This window comes from Scyliorhinus torazame, chromosome 25 (genome assembly GCF_047496885.1).
Source record: "Scyliorhinus torazame isolate Kashiwa2021f chromosome 25, sScyTor2.1, whole genome shotgun sequence".
NCBI classification, from domain to species: Eukaryota; Metazoa; Chordata; class Chondrichthyes; order Carcharhiniformes; family Scyliorhinidae; genus Scyliorhinus; species Scyliorhinus torazame.
Genome location: NC_092731.1, coordinates 48,584,253 through 48,601,986, shown reverse-complemented (window position 1 = coordinate 48,601,986; position 17,734 = coordinate 48,584,253). Strand labels below are relative to the sequence as shown.

General features: G+C 47.9%; 1 protein-coding gene across 1 annotated transcript; it reads left to right on the top strand.

Moving 5' to 3' along the window:
* The first annotated feature begins 13,906 nt into the window (after positions 1-13,906).
* LOC140402570 (probable G-protein coupled receptor 139) lies at positions 13,907-17,494 on the top strand. The gene is made up of 2 exons (XM_072490420.1): positions 13,907-14,170; positions 16,579-17,494. Exons 1-2 carry the CDS (start codon positions 13,990-13,992, stop codon positions 17,475-17,477), a joined length of 1,080 nt encoding a protein of 359 aa, XP_072346521.1. The 5' UTR covers positions 13,907-13,989; the 3' UTR covers positions 17,478-17,494.
* Positions 17,495-17,734: the final 240 nt, after the last annotated feature.

Sequence of the window (17,734 nt, the reverse complement as noted above, 5' to 3'; positions counted from 1 at the left end):
CCACGCAGACACGGGGAGGATGTGCAGACTCCGCACAGACAGTGACCCAAGCCGGAATCGAACCTGGGACCCTGGAGCTGTGAAGCAATTGTGCTATCCACAATGCTACTGTGCTGCCCCACGTTTGTTGTCATGTATCATGGTCCATATACGACTGATTTCCAACCATCATGCTCGAGTTGCAGATGAATCGCTCCTGGACCATCTTTGGACCCGTCCATTGACACTCTAATCTGCTTAGATGGGTCAGAAAATGTGAGAACTGGTAGGTTGTTCGTGAAATCTTGAGCTTCTTCCATTCTTGCTCATGTTGCTCAGTCCAGGTGAAATCCGTTGTCTTGTGCGTACATAGAACATAGAACATAGAAAATACAGCACAGAACAGGCCCTTCGGCCCACGATGTTGTGCCGAACCTTTGTCCTAGATTAATCATAGATTATCATTGAATTTACAGTGCAGAAGGAGGCCATTCGGCCCTTTGAGTCTGCACCAGCTCTTGGAAAGAGCACCCTACCCAAACTCAACACCTCCACCCAACACCAAGGGCAATTTTGGACACTAAGGGCAATTTATCATTGGCCAATTCACCTAACCTGCACATCTTTGGACTGTGGGAAGAAACCGGAGCACCCGGAGGAAACCCACGCAGACACGGGGAGGATGTGCAGACTCCGCACAGACAGTGACCCAAGCCGGAATCGAACCTGGGACCCTGGAGCTGTGAAGCAATTGTGCTATCCACAATGCTACTGTGCTGCCCCACGTTTGTTGTCATGTATCATGGTCCATATACGACTGATTTCCAACCATCATGCTCGAGTTGCAGATGAATCGCTCCTGGACCATCTTTGGACCCGTCCATTGACACTCTAATCTGCTTAGATGGGTCAGAAAATGTGAGAACTGGTAGGTTGTTCGTGAAATCTTGAGCTTCTTCCATTCTTGCTCATGTTGCTCAGTCCAGGTGAAATCCGTTGTCTTGTGCGTACATAGAACATAGAACATAGAAAATACAGCACAGAACAGGCCCTTCGGCCCACGATGTTGTGCCGAACCTTTGTCCTAGATTAATCATAGATTATCATTGAATTTACAGTGCAGAAGGAGGCCATTCGGCCCTTTGAGTCTGCACCAGCTCTTGGAAAGAGCACCCTACCCAAACTCAACACCTCCACCCAACACCAAGGGCAATTTTGGACACTAAGGGCAATTTATCATTGGCCAATTCACCTAACCTGCACATCTTTGGACTGTGGGAAGAAACCGGAGCACCCGGAGGAAACCCACGCAGACACGGGGAGGATGTGCAGACTCCGCACAGACAGTGACCCAAGCCGGAATCGAACCTGGGACCCTGGAGCTGTGAAGCAATTGTGCTATCCACAATGCTACCGTGCTGCCCTTAAGAACAAATAAATCTACACTATATCATTTTACCGTAATCCATGTACCTATCCAATAGCTGCTTGAAGGTCCCTAATGTTTCCGACTCAACTACTTCCACAGGCAGTGCAATCCATGCCCCCACTACTCTCTGGGTAAAGAACCTACCTCTGATATCCCTCCTATATCTTCCACCTTTCACCTTAAATTTATGTCCCGTTGTAATGGTTTGTTCCACCCGGGGAAAAAGTCTCTGACTGTCTACTCTATCTATTCCCCTGATCATCTTATAAACCTCTATCAAGTCGCCCCTGATCCTTCTCCGTTCTAATGAGAAAAGGCCTAGCACCCTCAACCTTTCCTCGTAAGACCTACTCTCCATTCCAGGCAACATCCTGGTAAATCTTCTTTGCACCTTTTCCAAAGCTTCCACATCCTTCCTAAAATGCGGCGACCAGAACTGTACACAGTACTCCAAATGTGGCCTTACCAAAGTTTTGTACAGCTGCATCATCACCTCACGGCTCTTAAATTCAATCCCTCTGTTAATGAACGCGAGCACACCATAGGCGTAGATGTGTTGTTTTTGCTGTCAGGATTGGAATGAATTTCCACATAAAATTAATCATATCCATCACCCTGAAGATGGTTTTCTCGTCGAGTGGTTTTGGCATATTGAGAATTGCTTGGAGTTTGTCCTCGTCAGGTTCAATACCATATGATGAGAGCTTGTCTCCTAGGAATATGACCTCAGCTACTCCAAATTGGCACTTTTGCTTGTTGAGCTTCAGCCCGTTTCTCCAGACGCTCGTTAGGACTTTAACCAACCTCGTGCTAACCAACTATTGTGCTCTTCCATGGTTGAGCGCCAAGCGATGTTATCATCCACCTACACACACCTTCCATATCTTTGATTATGTGCTCTATGGCATGGTGAAACATTTCTGAGGCCGAAATTATGCCAAACGGCATTCTCAGAAAGCAATACCATCCAAATGGCGTATTGAAGGCGCAGTATTTTGTACGTTGTTCCTCTAGCTTTAGTTTCCAGAAACCCTGAGATGTGTCAAGTTTCATAAAGAATTGTGCACCAGCCACCTGAGATGTGATTACCTCACATATTAGTATTTGTTCATGTTCTCTTTTAATATACTCTTTAAGATCTTTAGGATCCATGCATATGCGAATATCGCTATTCTTTTTCTTCACACAAACCTTAGAGTTTACCCCGTCGATAGGTTCTTTTATTTTTCTGATTACTTCTAATTTTGCCATTTTCTGATTAATTTTAATTCTCCAGAGGACTGATCACCTCATAATAAATACAAACCTTGGATACAATACAAAATGGGACGGAATAAACTGTGTTTTTCACCACCACACACGGGCTACGTTACATGCTAGAACCATTACAATCTCTCAGGGATCTTCTGTAATTTCTACTAATCGGCTGATTTTTAATTTGTTTTTAATGCTAATTAAGTTGGTTTTCACGCCAGTGTCTAACTTTAATCGAACCGCTGTACCGTTCACTTCAAGTGGTAGCAGCCATTTGTCCTCATCAACCTCTTCATTTTCAATAGAGTATCAGTTTGCATGTTTTTAAGTTCTGGAGAATGTTTTGATGTCTCCCAAATAATTATTCTAATGTGTTATTACTCCAATAAATAATGATGTTTCATCACTGGAGACTGTGTCTTCCACTGTGCTGTCTGATTCGGGGTTGAGCTTGGAGTAACAATTCTGAGCAAAGTGATTTTGTTCCTTTCGATCTGGAACAACATTTTCCAAACTCTGGACACTGCCTTAATTTGTGTCTTTGTGGTGATACACCACTGTACCTCCCTACCATTGTACATAGTATATAATAGTTGTGCGTAACGTGGCCCTGTAATACTGTGTATTGTACTGTAACTCTGCAGAGGTTCGGTCACTGGTAGGTAACCCGACCTGGCCACGGAGAGCTCCGCCTTAGCCACTCCCCCGGGAGTCAGTATAAGAACCTCTTCTGGGACAGGCCCCATTCTGTCTGGGGTCGTCTGTGTCGGGTAAGCCTCCCATGTAGTATATTAAAGCCTGAGTTAAAGTCTCACTTGTCTTTGTGGTTCTTGACGCTTAGCGCATCAATTTAATATACTACAGTTATAATGGAGGCTGCTCTGAAACCCGACAAGCTCTCGCTCGACCCCCACGCTCCACGCGCGGACCACCTTTTCAACTGCTGGCTCCGGTGTTTCGAGGCCTACCTGGAAGCATCCTCCGCCTTCGCCAAAACGGACGCCGACCGACTCAATCTCCTGTGCTCACGGCTCGACTACGGGCTTTTCGACCTCATCACGGGAACAACGACCTATGCCGAGGCCATCGTGAAGCTCAAAAGCTGGTATGCACGAACTGTTAATTCTATTTACGCCCGCCACCGCCTCGCCTCCCGGCACCAGCAGCCGGGTGAACCCCTATCCATGTTTGTTTGGGACCTCCGTGCCCTCGCGCTCACCTGCAACGCGCCAGCAGTCTCCGCTGAGCAGAACACTGAGGCCCTGGCGCTTGATGCCTTTGTAGCCAGCATCACTTCCGTCCCAATTCGCCAACTCCTTCTGGCACAAACTACCCTGACTCTGGACACGGCAGTCACTATGGCAGAGGCCCAACAGGCAGCCTACGACAATAATGCATCCTACACGCCTGCACGAACTTCCTATACGCCTGCCCACGCTCCCTACGTGGCCGCTACCTCCCAGCAACAACCCCTGCAAGTCACGGCCCACCCAGCCACTCCAGCAGTAAAAATGCCTGGGCCCCAGTGTTACTTTTGTGGCCAGGCAAAACACCCCAGGAAACGCTGCCCTGCTAGAGATGCTACCTGTTCAGCCTGTGGCAAGAAAGGCCACTTTGCAAACGTCTGCCGCTCCACTGCTGCCTCGGGGTCCAACGCCACGGTCTGCTACTCCGGGGTGCCGCCGTCCTCCGTTCCCGGCTCGCTGTTCAACATGTGCGACGCAAGGGTGCCGCCATCTTTGATCATCCCCGGCCCGGCTCACTTCACTCCCGGTTCGCCGATCGTCACTTCCGGTTCGCCGATCGTCGCTTCCGGTCCGTCGGCGATCGTCGCTTCCGGTCCGTCGCCGATCGTCGCTTCCGGGTCCGCCCCGCCACCGAATTGCGTCACTTCCGGCCCACCGCCGATCGTCACTTCCGGTCCTGCGCACTGGACCGAAATGCTGCAAACAAAGGAGATGCAGCCACCAACAGCAACCTGGCCTCCAGCAGCAGCCTACGACGCCTGGGCGCTGCCACCTTCTCCCACAGGCCGCTCCTCGGATCCGGCACCCTTCTCCAACAGCTCCACCATCGCATCCATCGTCCTCGACCAGGACCGACCACATCAGCTCGCCAGATCCACCATGGAGGTTCAGGTAAATCGTTTCACTGTCACCTGCCTCTTCGACAGCGGCAGCACGGAGAGCTTCCTCCACCCGGACACCGTGCGCCACTGCTCCCTCAAGGTACTACCCACGCGCAGGCATATTTTCATGGCCTCCAACTCCCAGTCGGCCGAGGTTTTGGGCTACTGCGTCATCACCCTCTCAGTGAACGGCGTGGTGTTCCAGGATTTCAAATTCATGGTCCTCCCTCACCTCTGCGCCCCCGCGCTCCTCGGCCTGGACTTCCAATGCCACCTGCGCAGCCTCACCTTGCGTTTTAACGGCCCCCTCCCCCCCCTCACGGTCTCCAACCCCCAGTTCTTCCCTGATTCCCCCCCGGGTCCCACCTGTAGTCTCTCCATGCTCAGGATCCCCCCCCTTCACTGTTTGCTAATCTCACCCCCGACTGCAAGCCCGTGGCTACTAAAAGTCGGCGTTACAGTTTCGGGGACCGCCAATTCATTCGAGCGGAGATTAAGCGCCTTCTCTCGGAAAATATCATTGCTCCCAGCACCAGCCCCTGGCGAGCCCAAGTGGTGGTAGTCAAGTCTGGTGAGAAACACCACATGGTCATTGACTACAGTCAGACCATCAACCGGTACACGCTGCTTGATGCGTATCCCCTCCCCCGCATATCTGACATGGTCAACCAGATTGCACAGTACCGGGTGTTCTCCACCATAGACTTGAAATCCGCCTACCACCAGCTCCCTATCTGCCCGGAGGACCGTAACTTCACGGCCTTCGAGGCAGACGGCCGCCTCTACCACTTCCTTAGGGTACCCTTTGGCATCACCAATGAAGTCTCGGTCTTCCAACGGCAGATGGACCGAATGGTGGACCAGAACAGACTGCGGGCTACCTTCCCGTATCTGGACAACGTCACCATCTGCGGCCACAACCAGCAGGACCATGACGTCAACCTCACTAAATTCCTCCAAACTGCCAAACGCCTCAACCTCACGTACAACGAGGCAAAATGTGTTTTCGGCACCACCCGCCTCGCCATACTCGGCTACGTGGTGGAGAACGGTGTCCTCGGCCCCGATCCCGACCGTCTGCGCCCCCTTCTCGAACTCCCAATTCCCACCTGCCCCAAAGAACTGAGGCGATGCCTCGGACTCTTTGCCTACTATGCCCAGTGGGTGCCCGAGTACGCTGACAAGGCCCGACCCCTCCTCCGTTCCCCCTCATTCCCCCTCCCACCCGAGGCCTGCCAGGCCTTCCACCTCCTAAAAACCACTATCGCCAGAGCCGCCATGCATGCGGTAGACGAGTCTGCACCATTCCAAGTCGAGAGCGATGCCTCCGACTTTGCCCTGGGTGCCACCCTCAACCAGGCGGGCAGGCCCATCGCCTTCTTTTCCCGCACACTCCAAGGCCCCGAGATCAGCCACTCCTCTGTTGAGAAGGAGGCACAGGCCATAGTGGAAGCCGTCCGGCACTGGAGGCACTACCTGGCCGGAAAACCATTTACCCTCGTTACTGACCAACGATCAGTTGCGTTCATGTTCGACAACAAACAACGAGGTAAAATCAAAAATGATAAGATATTACGGTGGAGGATCGAACTCTCCACCTACAATTATACTATCTTATACCGGCCAGGTAAGCTCAATGATCCTCCTGATGCCCTGTCCCGTAGTACTTGTGCCAACGCACAGGATGACCGGCTGTGGGCACTACATAATGACCTCTGTCACCCGGGCGTCAGGCGGCTCTACCACTACATCAAGGGCCACAACCTACCCTTCTCAGTCGAGGAGGTCAAGGCCATGACTAGGGACTGCCAAGTCTGTGCGGAGTGCAAGCCGCAATTCTACAAGCCAGACAAGGCGCACCTAATCAAGGCCACCCGCCCCTTTGAACGTCTCAGCATTGGCTTCAAAGGGCCCCTCCCCACCCACAACCGCAACACGTACTTCCTCAACGTCATCGACGAGTACTCGCGGTTCCCCTTCGCCATTCCCTGCCCCGACACGACCTCCGCCACCGTCATCAAAGCGTTGCACGACCTCTTCATGCTGTTCGGTTATCCCAATTACGTTCACAGTGACCGGGGCTCCTCCTTCATGAGCGAGGAGCTGCGTCGGTACCTGCTCGCCAGGGGCGTTGCCTCGAGCAGGACGACCAGCTACAACCCCCGGGGGAACGGACAGGTGGAGAGGGAGAACGCGACTGTTTGGAAGGCCGTGCTGCTAGCCCTCAAGTCCAAAGGCCTACCAGTCTCCCGTTGGCAGGAGGCCCTCCCGGCCGCACTCCACTCCATCCGGTCTCTTTTGTGTACTGCAACGAATGCTACCCCTCATGAGCAGATGTTTCTCTTCTCCAGGAGATCGGCATCCGTGACATCGCTTCCATCCTGGCTCCTGTCCCCGGGAGACGTCCTGCTCCGCAAGCACGTGCGGACCTCTAAGGCGGAGCCCCTGGTGGAGAGAGTCCATCTCCTCCACGCCAACCCACAGTACGCGTACATAGCGTACCTCGACGGGCGTGAGGAGACCGTCTCCATCAAGGACCTGGCCCCCTCTGGGGCCCCCGCCCCGCAGCCTCCACCCCACTCCCTCTCTGCTCCCGTCGATCCCTCGGCCTGTTACTACTCCGTGCCAGCCGCTGTCATCCCGCAGTTTCGCCTCGAGCCAGCCGAAGCGGTGGGGGAAGTCATGCCGCCTCGCGACCCAGCACCACCGACCGCACGGATACCACCGGACACTACCTCAGCGCCGCAGCTCCGACGTTCAAAGAGATCGACCAAACCCATCGTTCGTCTCGACCTTTGACGACACGGAACCTCCTGATGGACTCTGTTCACTGCTCCAAATTTTCACCCCGGACTTCCTTCTAAACAAGGGGTGAATGTGGTGATACACCACTGTACCTCCCTACCATTGTACATAGTATATAATAGTTGTGCGTAACGTGGCCCTGTAATACTGTGTATTGTACTGTAACTCTGCAGAGGTTCGGTCACTGGTAGGTAACCCGACCTGGCCACGGAGAGCTCCGCCTTAGCCACTCCCCCGGGAGTCAGTATAAGAACCTCTTCTGGGACAGGCCCCATTCTGTCTGGGGTCGTCTGTGTCGGGTAAGCCTCCCATGTAGTATATTAAAGCCTGAGTTAAAGTCTCACTTGTCTTTGTGGTTCTTGATGCTTAGCGCATCAGTCTTTGACCACAACTTTTACACATACTTCGTCCTGATCTTTAACTTGGACATGAGGGCAGGAGGGCGAGTTGAAATGGGAAGCGCCAGGAATGTTTGAGGTCTGCTTGCAGAGGAACCGAAGATTCCTCTATCAGCCAGTTTGTGTTTAGTCTCTCCAATGTAAAGTACATTTCATCTGCAGCAGAGACTGCAATAGACCAGATTGGAGGAGGTGTACGTGTAGCTCTGCCTCACCTGAAAAGAGAAGGAGTGATCAGAGGCAAATTAAATTCAATCCAGATACGTTTGAGGTGCAGGGGAATAAATGATAAATTTGTCTTTTTCTGGATGCAAGATGTAATTCCTGCGATGCCACAGGGTTCGGGTCTTAGGGCCCAGCTAGTTGCAATCTATGTAACGGCTTGGATACAGGGATATAAGGTTGCATAGACAAATTTGTAGACAACACAAAAATAGGTGGGATAATGAGTTGCAATGGAGAAATACGAACCTTTCTAGGCTATGCTAGGATAGGAGATTGGGCCAAATGTGGCAGATGGTGTTTAATGTGGATAAGTTAAATAACTTAATCGGAAAAAAGAAAAGACAACGTATTATGTAAATCATAGATTATCATAGAATTTACAGGCAGAAGGAGGGCATTCGGCCCACCGAGTCTGCACCAGCTCTTGGAAAGAGCACCCTACCCAAGGTCAACATCTCCATTCTATCCCCATAACCCAGTAACCCCACCCAACACTAAGGGCAATTTTGGACACTAAGGGCAATTTATCATGGCCACTCCACCTAACCTGCACATCATTGGACTGTGGGAGGAAACCGGAGCACCCAGAGGAAACCCACGCACACATGGGGAGGATGTGCAGACTCCGCACAGACAGTGACCCAAGCCGGAATCGAACCTGGGACCCTGGAGCTGTGAAGCAATTGTGCTATCCACAATGCTACCGTGCTGCCCTAAATGGGGAGAGACTTTGCAGTGCAAAGCATGAAGAGGGATATGGGTGTTCTCGTGCCTGAGTCACAGAAAATTAGCAAGTAGGTACAGCAGATAATACCAAAAGCGTATGGAATGTCCTTTATAGCTAAAGGAATAGAGTATAAAGATAACGAAATATTGTTGCAACTATATAATGACCTCACCTGGGCCATTGTGCGCCGTTTTGGTACCCCTATTTGAGTAAAGATGTTCAGAAAGTTCAGAGGTTCTCAGGTTGATCCCAGAGATTAGGGGGTTGTCATATGAAGAGAGATTCCGACACTCTATTGAGTTTAGAAGAATGAGAGTTTACCACATTGATATCTACAAGATGATAAAAGGTAGGGATAAAGGGGACATATAGCGGATGCTTCCTCTAGTGTTTTTCAAAGTGGAGGTCACGACCCGCGGGTGGGTCGCGGGAGGATGCAAAACGGATCGCCAAATGGTCTCCAAAAATGATCTCCGCGGATCGCCGACCTTTTCCCCCATTTTCTTTGTGGATGAATTCTGGTTACAGTGCAGCGAGTGGTCAGATTAGGCTGAGGTAGATGCCGGTGCCGTGAACTTTCTGCCTCCCTGGGTCACGCTTATAGTCACCGCCACTGATAGAGCCTCCAGCAGCCACTGTCGTTTCTGCAGCAGCTGATCAGCCATGTTAGTCAGCACCTGCAAATACAACTGGAGAGTTTAAAAGAAAAAAATCAATTATCTTTACATTTATTTCCTGCAGATACTCCTTCTGCACAACGTTAGTTTCCAGCAGTGCTTCGCACTTTTTCTTCCAGGCCAGCAAACCACCCAAAATCAAGTGACTGCCGACTGGAATATCTATCCACAAGTACGACAGTCAGTAACTCACAGCCAAAGTACTCCCTTATACAGGATTTAGCTCTGGCAGATAATTTATGTGGCTACTGTGGGTTTCTCCCCACATTTTCATTGGTCCCTTTTCACAAAGTTGATTTATATTTGCTCCATTCTGAACTCCACCCATCCCAGTCGGGGGATACATCTGTTCAAGTGCAGATCATAGGAAGCACAGAGTCAATAATCACACACAAAGAGACAGACTTCAGGGTGAACGTTCTGAATCGAATGCATGATTAATGTCTGCCATTGTTAACATTGTCCATTAATCTTGAATTTCTGTTCCCATTAACGTTGTCAGTGTTGGTTCAATTTCAGCGACATTTAACTTTGCTTTTGTCTGTCAAGTTTCTGCTACACTTAGCCTTATTAATCAGATCTATGTTTAATGTTGTGCTTTGTGTGCATAAGGGGTTTGATGTATTTTTTAAATGTGGAGCCGCTCTCCGCTCACTTTCTGAGATCAGTCTCTTCTCAGTGAGACTGACTTTGCGATCAATGGTGAGTCTCCGTTCTTCCCCATCAGCCCAAAATCCAGGCATGTTTCCAACAATTGCCTCATTCCCCCTTCAGACATCTCAGGAGTCTGCGATCAAATGTTTCGCGCACTGATCTGTACAGACACTTTTATTACAAGTTATTTAGATCTCCAAATAACGACAAAAATAGAAAATACGTTTTCATTTCAATTTACTACATTTAATAATACAGGAGTGCCAACGATGTTTTAAAAAGAATCTATTGAACAACAGAAGACAGAGGGTGGTTGTAGAGGGTTGTTTTTCAAACTGGAGGCCTGTGACCAGTGGTGTGCCTCAGGGATCGGTGCTGGGTCTACTGTTATTTGTGATTTATATTAATGATTTGGATGAGAATTTAGGAGGCATGGTTAGTAAGTTTGCAGATGACACCAAGATTGGTGGCACAGTGGATAGTGAAGAAGGTTATCTAGGATTGCAACGGGATCTTGATCAATTAGGCCAGTGGGCTGACGAATGGCAGATGGAGTTTAATTTAGATAAATGTGAGGTGATGCATTTTGGCAGATCGAATCAGGCCAGGACCTACTCAGTTGATGGTATGGCGTTGGGGAGAGTTATAGAACAAAGAGATCTAAGAGTACAGGTTCATAGCTCCTTGAAGGTGGAGTCGCAGGTGGACAGGGTGGTGAAGAAGGCATTCGGCATGCTTGGTTTCATTGGTCAGAACATTGAATACAGGAGTTGGGACGTCTTGTTGAAGTTGTACAAGACATTGGTACGGCCACACTTGGAATACTGTGTGCAGTTCTGGTCACCCTATTATAGAAAGGATATTATTAAACTAGAAAGAGTGCAGAAAAGATTTACTAGGATGTTGCCGGGACTTGGTGGTTTGAGTTATAAGGAGGGGCTGGATAGACTGGGACTTTTTTCCCTGGAGCGTAGGAGGCTTAGGGGTGATCTTATAGAGGCCTATAAAATAATGAGGGGCATAGATAAGGTAGATAGTCAACATATTTTCCCAAAGGTAGGGAAGTCTAAAACTAGAGGGCATAGGTTTAAGGCGAGAGGGGAGAGATTCAGAAGGGCCCAGAGGGGCAATTTCTTCACTCAGAGGGTAGTGAGTGTCTGGAATGGGCTGCCAGAGGTAGTAGTAGAGGCGGGTACAATTGTGTCTTTTAAACAGCATTTAGATAGTTACATGGGTAAGAGGGGTATAGAGGGTTATGGGCCAAGTGCGGGCAACTGGGACTAGCTTGATGGTAAAAACTGGGCGGCATGGACTGGTTGGGCCGAAGGGCCTGTTTCCATGCTGTAAACTTCCATGATTCTATGATTCTAACCCACAACATGGCGTGGGCCGTGTGAAGCAGCTATTTTGCAAAAATGGGTTGCCAGAAATAAGGTTTGAAAAACACTGCTTTAGTGGATATTGTGGAACGAAAGGTCATTGTATTAGAATAAGGAGCAGCAAATTGAAAACGAATTGAGGAGAAACTATTTTTATCCCAAAGAGTTATGACTCTGTGGAAGTCGCTACCCCAGAGTTCGGTGTATGTTGTTACAGTGAGTAAATTTCAGGAGGAATAAGACAGATTTTTAATTGGTAATGGCGTGAAGGGTTATGGAGAACTTGCTGGACGATGGAATTAAGGTCAGGATGAGATCAGCCATGATCGAATGGCGGAGCAGTTTCTATGTGTCAAATGGCCGCTCTTCAGTCATAAGTCATCTTATCAACACACGATGACCAGCAGACCCTAGGAAGCACCGAGGAACAGTGGACTTTTATGTACATGTACACGGGTCCCTTAAGTTAGCAAGGAAGAATGATGTGATTAAGTTTTCATGTGGTGCATTTGCCTTTTCTAACCCGAGGCATATAGTTTAACGGCAGCTAGTGCTGTTCTGGACTCGACGTTACAGGAGGAATGTTTTTTATAAATAAAATTAGAGTACGCAATTCTTTTTTTTTTCAGTTAATGGGCAATTTTAGCCTGGCCAATGCACCTACCTTACGCATGTTTTAGGGTTGTGGGGGTGAGGCCCACGCAGACACGGGGAGAATGTGCAAACTCCACACGGACAGTGATCTGGGGCCGGGATCGTACCGGAGTCCTCGGCGCCGTAAGCCAGCAGTGCTAACCATTGAGCCACAGTGCTGCCCTTTTACAAGAGCAATGCAAAAGCACTGGAAAGGTGCAGTGGAGATTTGCTTGGGCTGTGGAATTTTAGATATGAAGAGTGATAAGATAGACTTGAGCTGTTTGCCGTAGAGCAGAGGGGGTCATGAGGGCGTCATGAGTGAGATATAAAAACGTTTTGGGGCACAGATAGAGTGGACAGGAAGAATCCTTTCACCTTGCTGGAGGGACCAGGTAGCAAGGGTTTCAGGAAAGGTTTGCCAGGTTTGCACCGCGTGCTAGGGAAAACCATTTCACTCTTGTGGAATTCACTGCCTGAAAAGGTAATGGAGGCAGAGACCACCACAACAGTTAAGAAGAATGTAGTTCCGCACTTGCGAAGGCAATGCATATACGGCTATGGGCCAGGTGCTGCAAAATGTGCTTAGAACTGAGGTCGTTATTTCACACCGGCGCAGATGGAATGGGCCGTGGGCCGTTCCTATGCTGCAGATCTCAATGGCTATGTGCGGTCAACATGAAGGAGCAGTTATCTATCAAATGAAAGGGAAATACGTCCAAATCATCAGGAGTATTGAATTCCTATGTCTGTTGTGACGACATCAGGATTCGTGAGTGCTGGAGTCAATGTGGAAAACTATAAGTGCAAAAACAAGTGGTTTTTGCCACGGTGCCGTTAAATCCGGTGGCTCTGTCCAAATGTAGGACAGCACATTCCCAGGGTTGGTAATGGCCGTGGCAGGTACATTTTCTGTAGGGTATCATTGCCGTAGGTTTACCAAATCAGCAGTTTTCTGGCTAGTCTGTGGGAAAGCACTCTCAATTCTGGCCAAAAAGGAGGAATGACTTTGCGGGGTTGACAGGCTGGATGCATCGTCATAGTTCCTTGTGCCGAGGGTCACAGCGGGTGCTCGATGGGAATTAATTGCCTTTTGTTTTCGCAGCGATTTGCTATAACTGAGACCATTTTAGAATCAACAACATTGCTGTAGATCTGCAGTCACATGTAAGCTAGACCAGGCAAGGCAGGTCTGCTCCCAAACTTTTAACTCCTGGTCTTTTATTTGAAATTGAATCTCACAATTTCCCTTGCTGAGATTTTAACACGTGCACCCAGAACATTGACTACTAATCCAAAGACATTGCCGCGACTTCACTGCCTGCTGTAATATATGCTGGCTCCTTACTCCGATACTTTTCACCTTTCCCTCCCTCAGGAACACTCATTACATACTGCATATTATGTTCGTACACAGCTTGAAGGATTGATGGGGGTTAACACAATCTAGTTGATCAGTGACCGTAAGCAATAAGAGTTTCCATGGACCCTAATTGTGTCGCTGGAGGTTTTCCCTGGTCTATTAATAGGACGTTTGCAACGCGGCATCACACTGTGTCAATGGGAGCATTACATTAAGTGCTTATAAGAGTCAGCAGTTTCAGAGAGAAGAGATCCAGTAGTTTGGTATCTGAGAACATTAGACTGCAAGTGACAAGAATTGGTGAAACATCGACAGTAATCGATTTGCATGCTACAGCAATGGATCGGGATATTAGAAAAGTAGATTGGAATGATACAACCAATGGCAAGAGTTTGTCGTCGGAGTTAGACTATCTTATTGCCAATTCTGCTGTGCTGTCGTTAGCGTCACGAATCTATTGGGCACTTCGGATTATTCAATACATTTATTACCCCGTTCTGGCCATTGTTGGCGTCCCTGGTAAGATTGTCCATTAAGCAGTTATTGTTTTAAATGTTTTGTGAGGCTGCAGGGCTGTTCTTGTCATTATTCTCGCCTTTGCTTCGATTTCGCAGCTAATTCAGTTGTGCGTTTGTGTAAAATGTGCACTCCAATAATACTCTTGTCATCTAAATCTTGGAACGACAAAAGAAAATCGCTTCTCTCTTCGTCGGACACTCCAATGATTACACATCGCCTCTACTTTCCTCTCTGGTCAATATCTGGGGCTGAATGAGAATTTTCCAAACCGTTGGCCATCCCTCAAACGCGGTGTGAGTTCCGACTCGATATCCTTGCCGTTTGCAATCCTCTCCCACATCTCCGTTAGCCCAACTGCTGAATAAAACCTCCTCTGTGCCTTTGCTTAATCCAAACTTGTCTATTCCACTATTTCCCCGACCAGTCCCTCTGATCGCCAAGATCTCCATCAACTCGGACGTATCCAAAACTTGGCTGTGAAATCTTAACTCGCCCCGAGTTCCATTCCCGCTCGCCCCCATGCTTACTGGTGCACATCGGCTCGCGATCACACAGAGCTGCCGTCTGAAATTTTCAGCAGTGTTCAGTTTCTTTAAGTTATAGTTAGACACATCCTCTGCTCATTATTCACAGCCAACCCTGCCGTTTCCAGTTCAGATATTTCCCAATCCCATTTTCATTGGTGTGTCCCTTTGTATCTCCTCGCTTGTTTTGCTTCTTGTCTACCGCACCATCTCCCGTCGCTCTTTCCCTTTCTTTCTCTGACGCTCTCTCTCTCTCTGTTCTAGTTTGCCACTACCTCTATTTATTTGGTTCATTCACTATCTCACTCACTCTCTCCTTCTTTCGCTCGGTCTCCCACTTTTTCCCTCTTTCTCTTTCCATCATGAAGAGCACAATACATTTAAATCCACGTCCACCACGTTTGCACCGAGTAAATTTATGTATAAGAAAGACATGTTTCTTTTGCCTCGGTTCATTGCCAGTTATTTGAAACGTTGTCCTCTTCAGACCAACGGTCCCACACTTCAAACAGTTTTGTTTTATCATGCTATCGAAATTCCACAAGGTTTTGACGATCTTTGGCACGTGGGTCAATTTCTCGTGCTGAAAAGTGGACATGTTATAGTCTGACAAATTATTTCCAAATGCTTGGCATTTATTTATATACCTTGGTATATTATAGCTCAACTTATAACCCTCATTAACTACACGGTTACACATTCATGTCTCCCCCGTAACTATTTCCACAGATACCCACCCCCACAGAGAATCCATAGCGTCCCGACAGCGCAGCAGGAAAACATTCGGCCCACAGAGTCTGTACCGATCATCTGAATGAACCAGCTAACTCTCGGCCCACTCCCTGTTTCTACCCCCATAAGCCCGCCTAACCTGCAAATACTAGGACACTAAGGGACAATTGATCATGGCTAATCCACATAACATGCACAACCTTAGGACTTTGGGGGAAAACAGACCCGGAGGAAACCAGCGCAGATACGGGACGAACGTACACACTCCACAGTCACCCAAGGCTAGAAATAAACCCGGGTCTAAGGCGCCGTGAGACAGCAATACTAACCCACTCAAACCACCACCACCCGTCTCAGTATTACATACTGCCGAAGAGCTGATTACTCCCTTTCCCGTCAATCCCCTCTTAAAAGGACTGTAAAACGTAAACGTGTCTTTACTTCTATAACGTACCAGGGCCTTGAAATGTGAATACTTTCGTTCTGCAGAAACTTTGCCAGTACTGCTGAGATGTACCCGAATGTTATTTGCAACAGCTTTGAATGTAATGTCCTTCACTTCTATCGTATAATTTCCTACTAATTGTAACTGACATGTGATGATTAGAGGTCGATTGACATGTTTTTCTGTCTAAGTAAAGCGTATGAAGACTGGGAACAAAACTGTTCTTCACACGCATTTTCAAAAGGAGAAATTGAACAGTGAATGGTACAACAATGTTATTCAGTTTGGGCTTGTGTTAAAGAGAGTCACTGCATAATGATTATGAAATTGACCTGACCCGTGCATAGATTTTTAAGTGAACATCAGGAATTGCAATCTGCACTGATTCTTCACGAGTAGTAAGGGTCACCGTGGAATGAAGATGAGCAGGAAACTGGTCTGATTCTTTCCAGAACCATCAGGCTTTGCTCTACTTCCACAAATGGAAGTTAGGTGAATTTTATCTCATCCCTTACCAATTGCTATGTCTACATGCGTCATTTGAAAGATCAGAGTGTAATTTAATGTGTTAATACGGTGAATGTCGCCAGCGGGTAAAATCATTACATGATAAAATAATAGATTTGTTTATCTCAAGAAAGTACTTTATCAAACTTACAACTTTTATGGACGTCTAATATTTTATTCCCTATTGTTCTCACTTGCAGTCAACTCAGTGACGATAATCATCCTATCTCGGCGTAAATGCGGTCTGTCCAATTGTGTCACTAACTATCTCGTAGCCATGGCCGCAGCGGATCTACTGGTCGTTATCATAGACTTGATATTTAGGCACATTCCAATTGTTTATCGTGATTATTTTAGTTTCCTGTATTCCATCCCGCTCTGTAATATCCATAGCATTCTGCTTTATGCAGTCACAGACTGTTCTGTCTGGTTCACTGTCGCTTTCACTTTTGATAGATTTGTGGCCATTTGTTGGCAGAAGTTGAACAGTAAATATTGCACCGAGAGGACTGCGGCTGTGGTTATAACAACAGTGACTGTGCTGAGCTGTTTAAGTAACATTTTCTGGTACTTTATGTTAACAGACAGGTACTTGCTTGGGCACAGTCCCTGGTTTTGTGCTGTTACAATCGCTGCTTTGTTATCTCGGTTCTGGATAACAATCGAGTCCCTCCATTACATTTTAAATCCATGTGTGCCATTCCTTCTGATTCTGCTGCTCAATGTGTTCACTGTCAGGCACATTGTCGTGGCCAGCAGATCCCGCCGCAGGCTCCTGGATCACAACAGTGGCGAAAGTAGCAGAGACCAAGAAATCGAAAACCGAAGAAAATCTATGATTTTACTTTTTGTTATCTCGGCGAATTTCATTGTGTTATGGGCAATGTTAATGCTGTATTCTATATGGTACCGAATGTCGTGGTTGGGGAATAGATCTATGTATCTGCATAAGTTTGTGCAAGATATAGGATTCATGCTTCAGATCCTGAGTTGCTGCACAAACACTGGCATTTATGCCGTGACACAAACAAAATTCCGGGATCAGTTGAACAATTTCGTGAAATATCCGTTTCTTGTAACTGTTAAGTTCATTAAATGATCAGTGGAACTGAAGAACATGCTGACATATATCCTTTCATTTTTTCAGACAGCCTGCATCTCTGACACATACATATATGTGGGCAGGCTAATCGCTTTTGGGGCTAATGTTGAAAACATGGTGGGGTAAACATTATTTCACTGGGATTAGCGATACCCTACATATAAGGGACAGTCTTGTCTCTCCAGTCGTCTATCATACAGGCACAGTGGGGCAGACTGCTTTTCAGTGATAAAGACACAGTGGAATTAAACTGT

What these genes read in the sequence shown, in the direction of transcription:
- LOC140402570 (XM_072490420.1), top strand. Translation starts at nt 13,990, where the DNA reads ATGGATCGGGATATTAGAAAAGTAGATTGGAATGATACAACCAATGGC. An exon ending in GGCCATTGTTGGCGTCCCTG is followed by an intron (nt 14,171 to 16,578) that starts GTAAGATTGTCC and finishes TCTCACTTGCAG; the next exon opens with TCAACTCAGTGACGATAATC.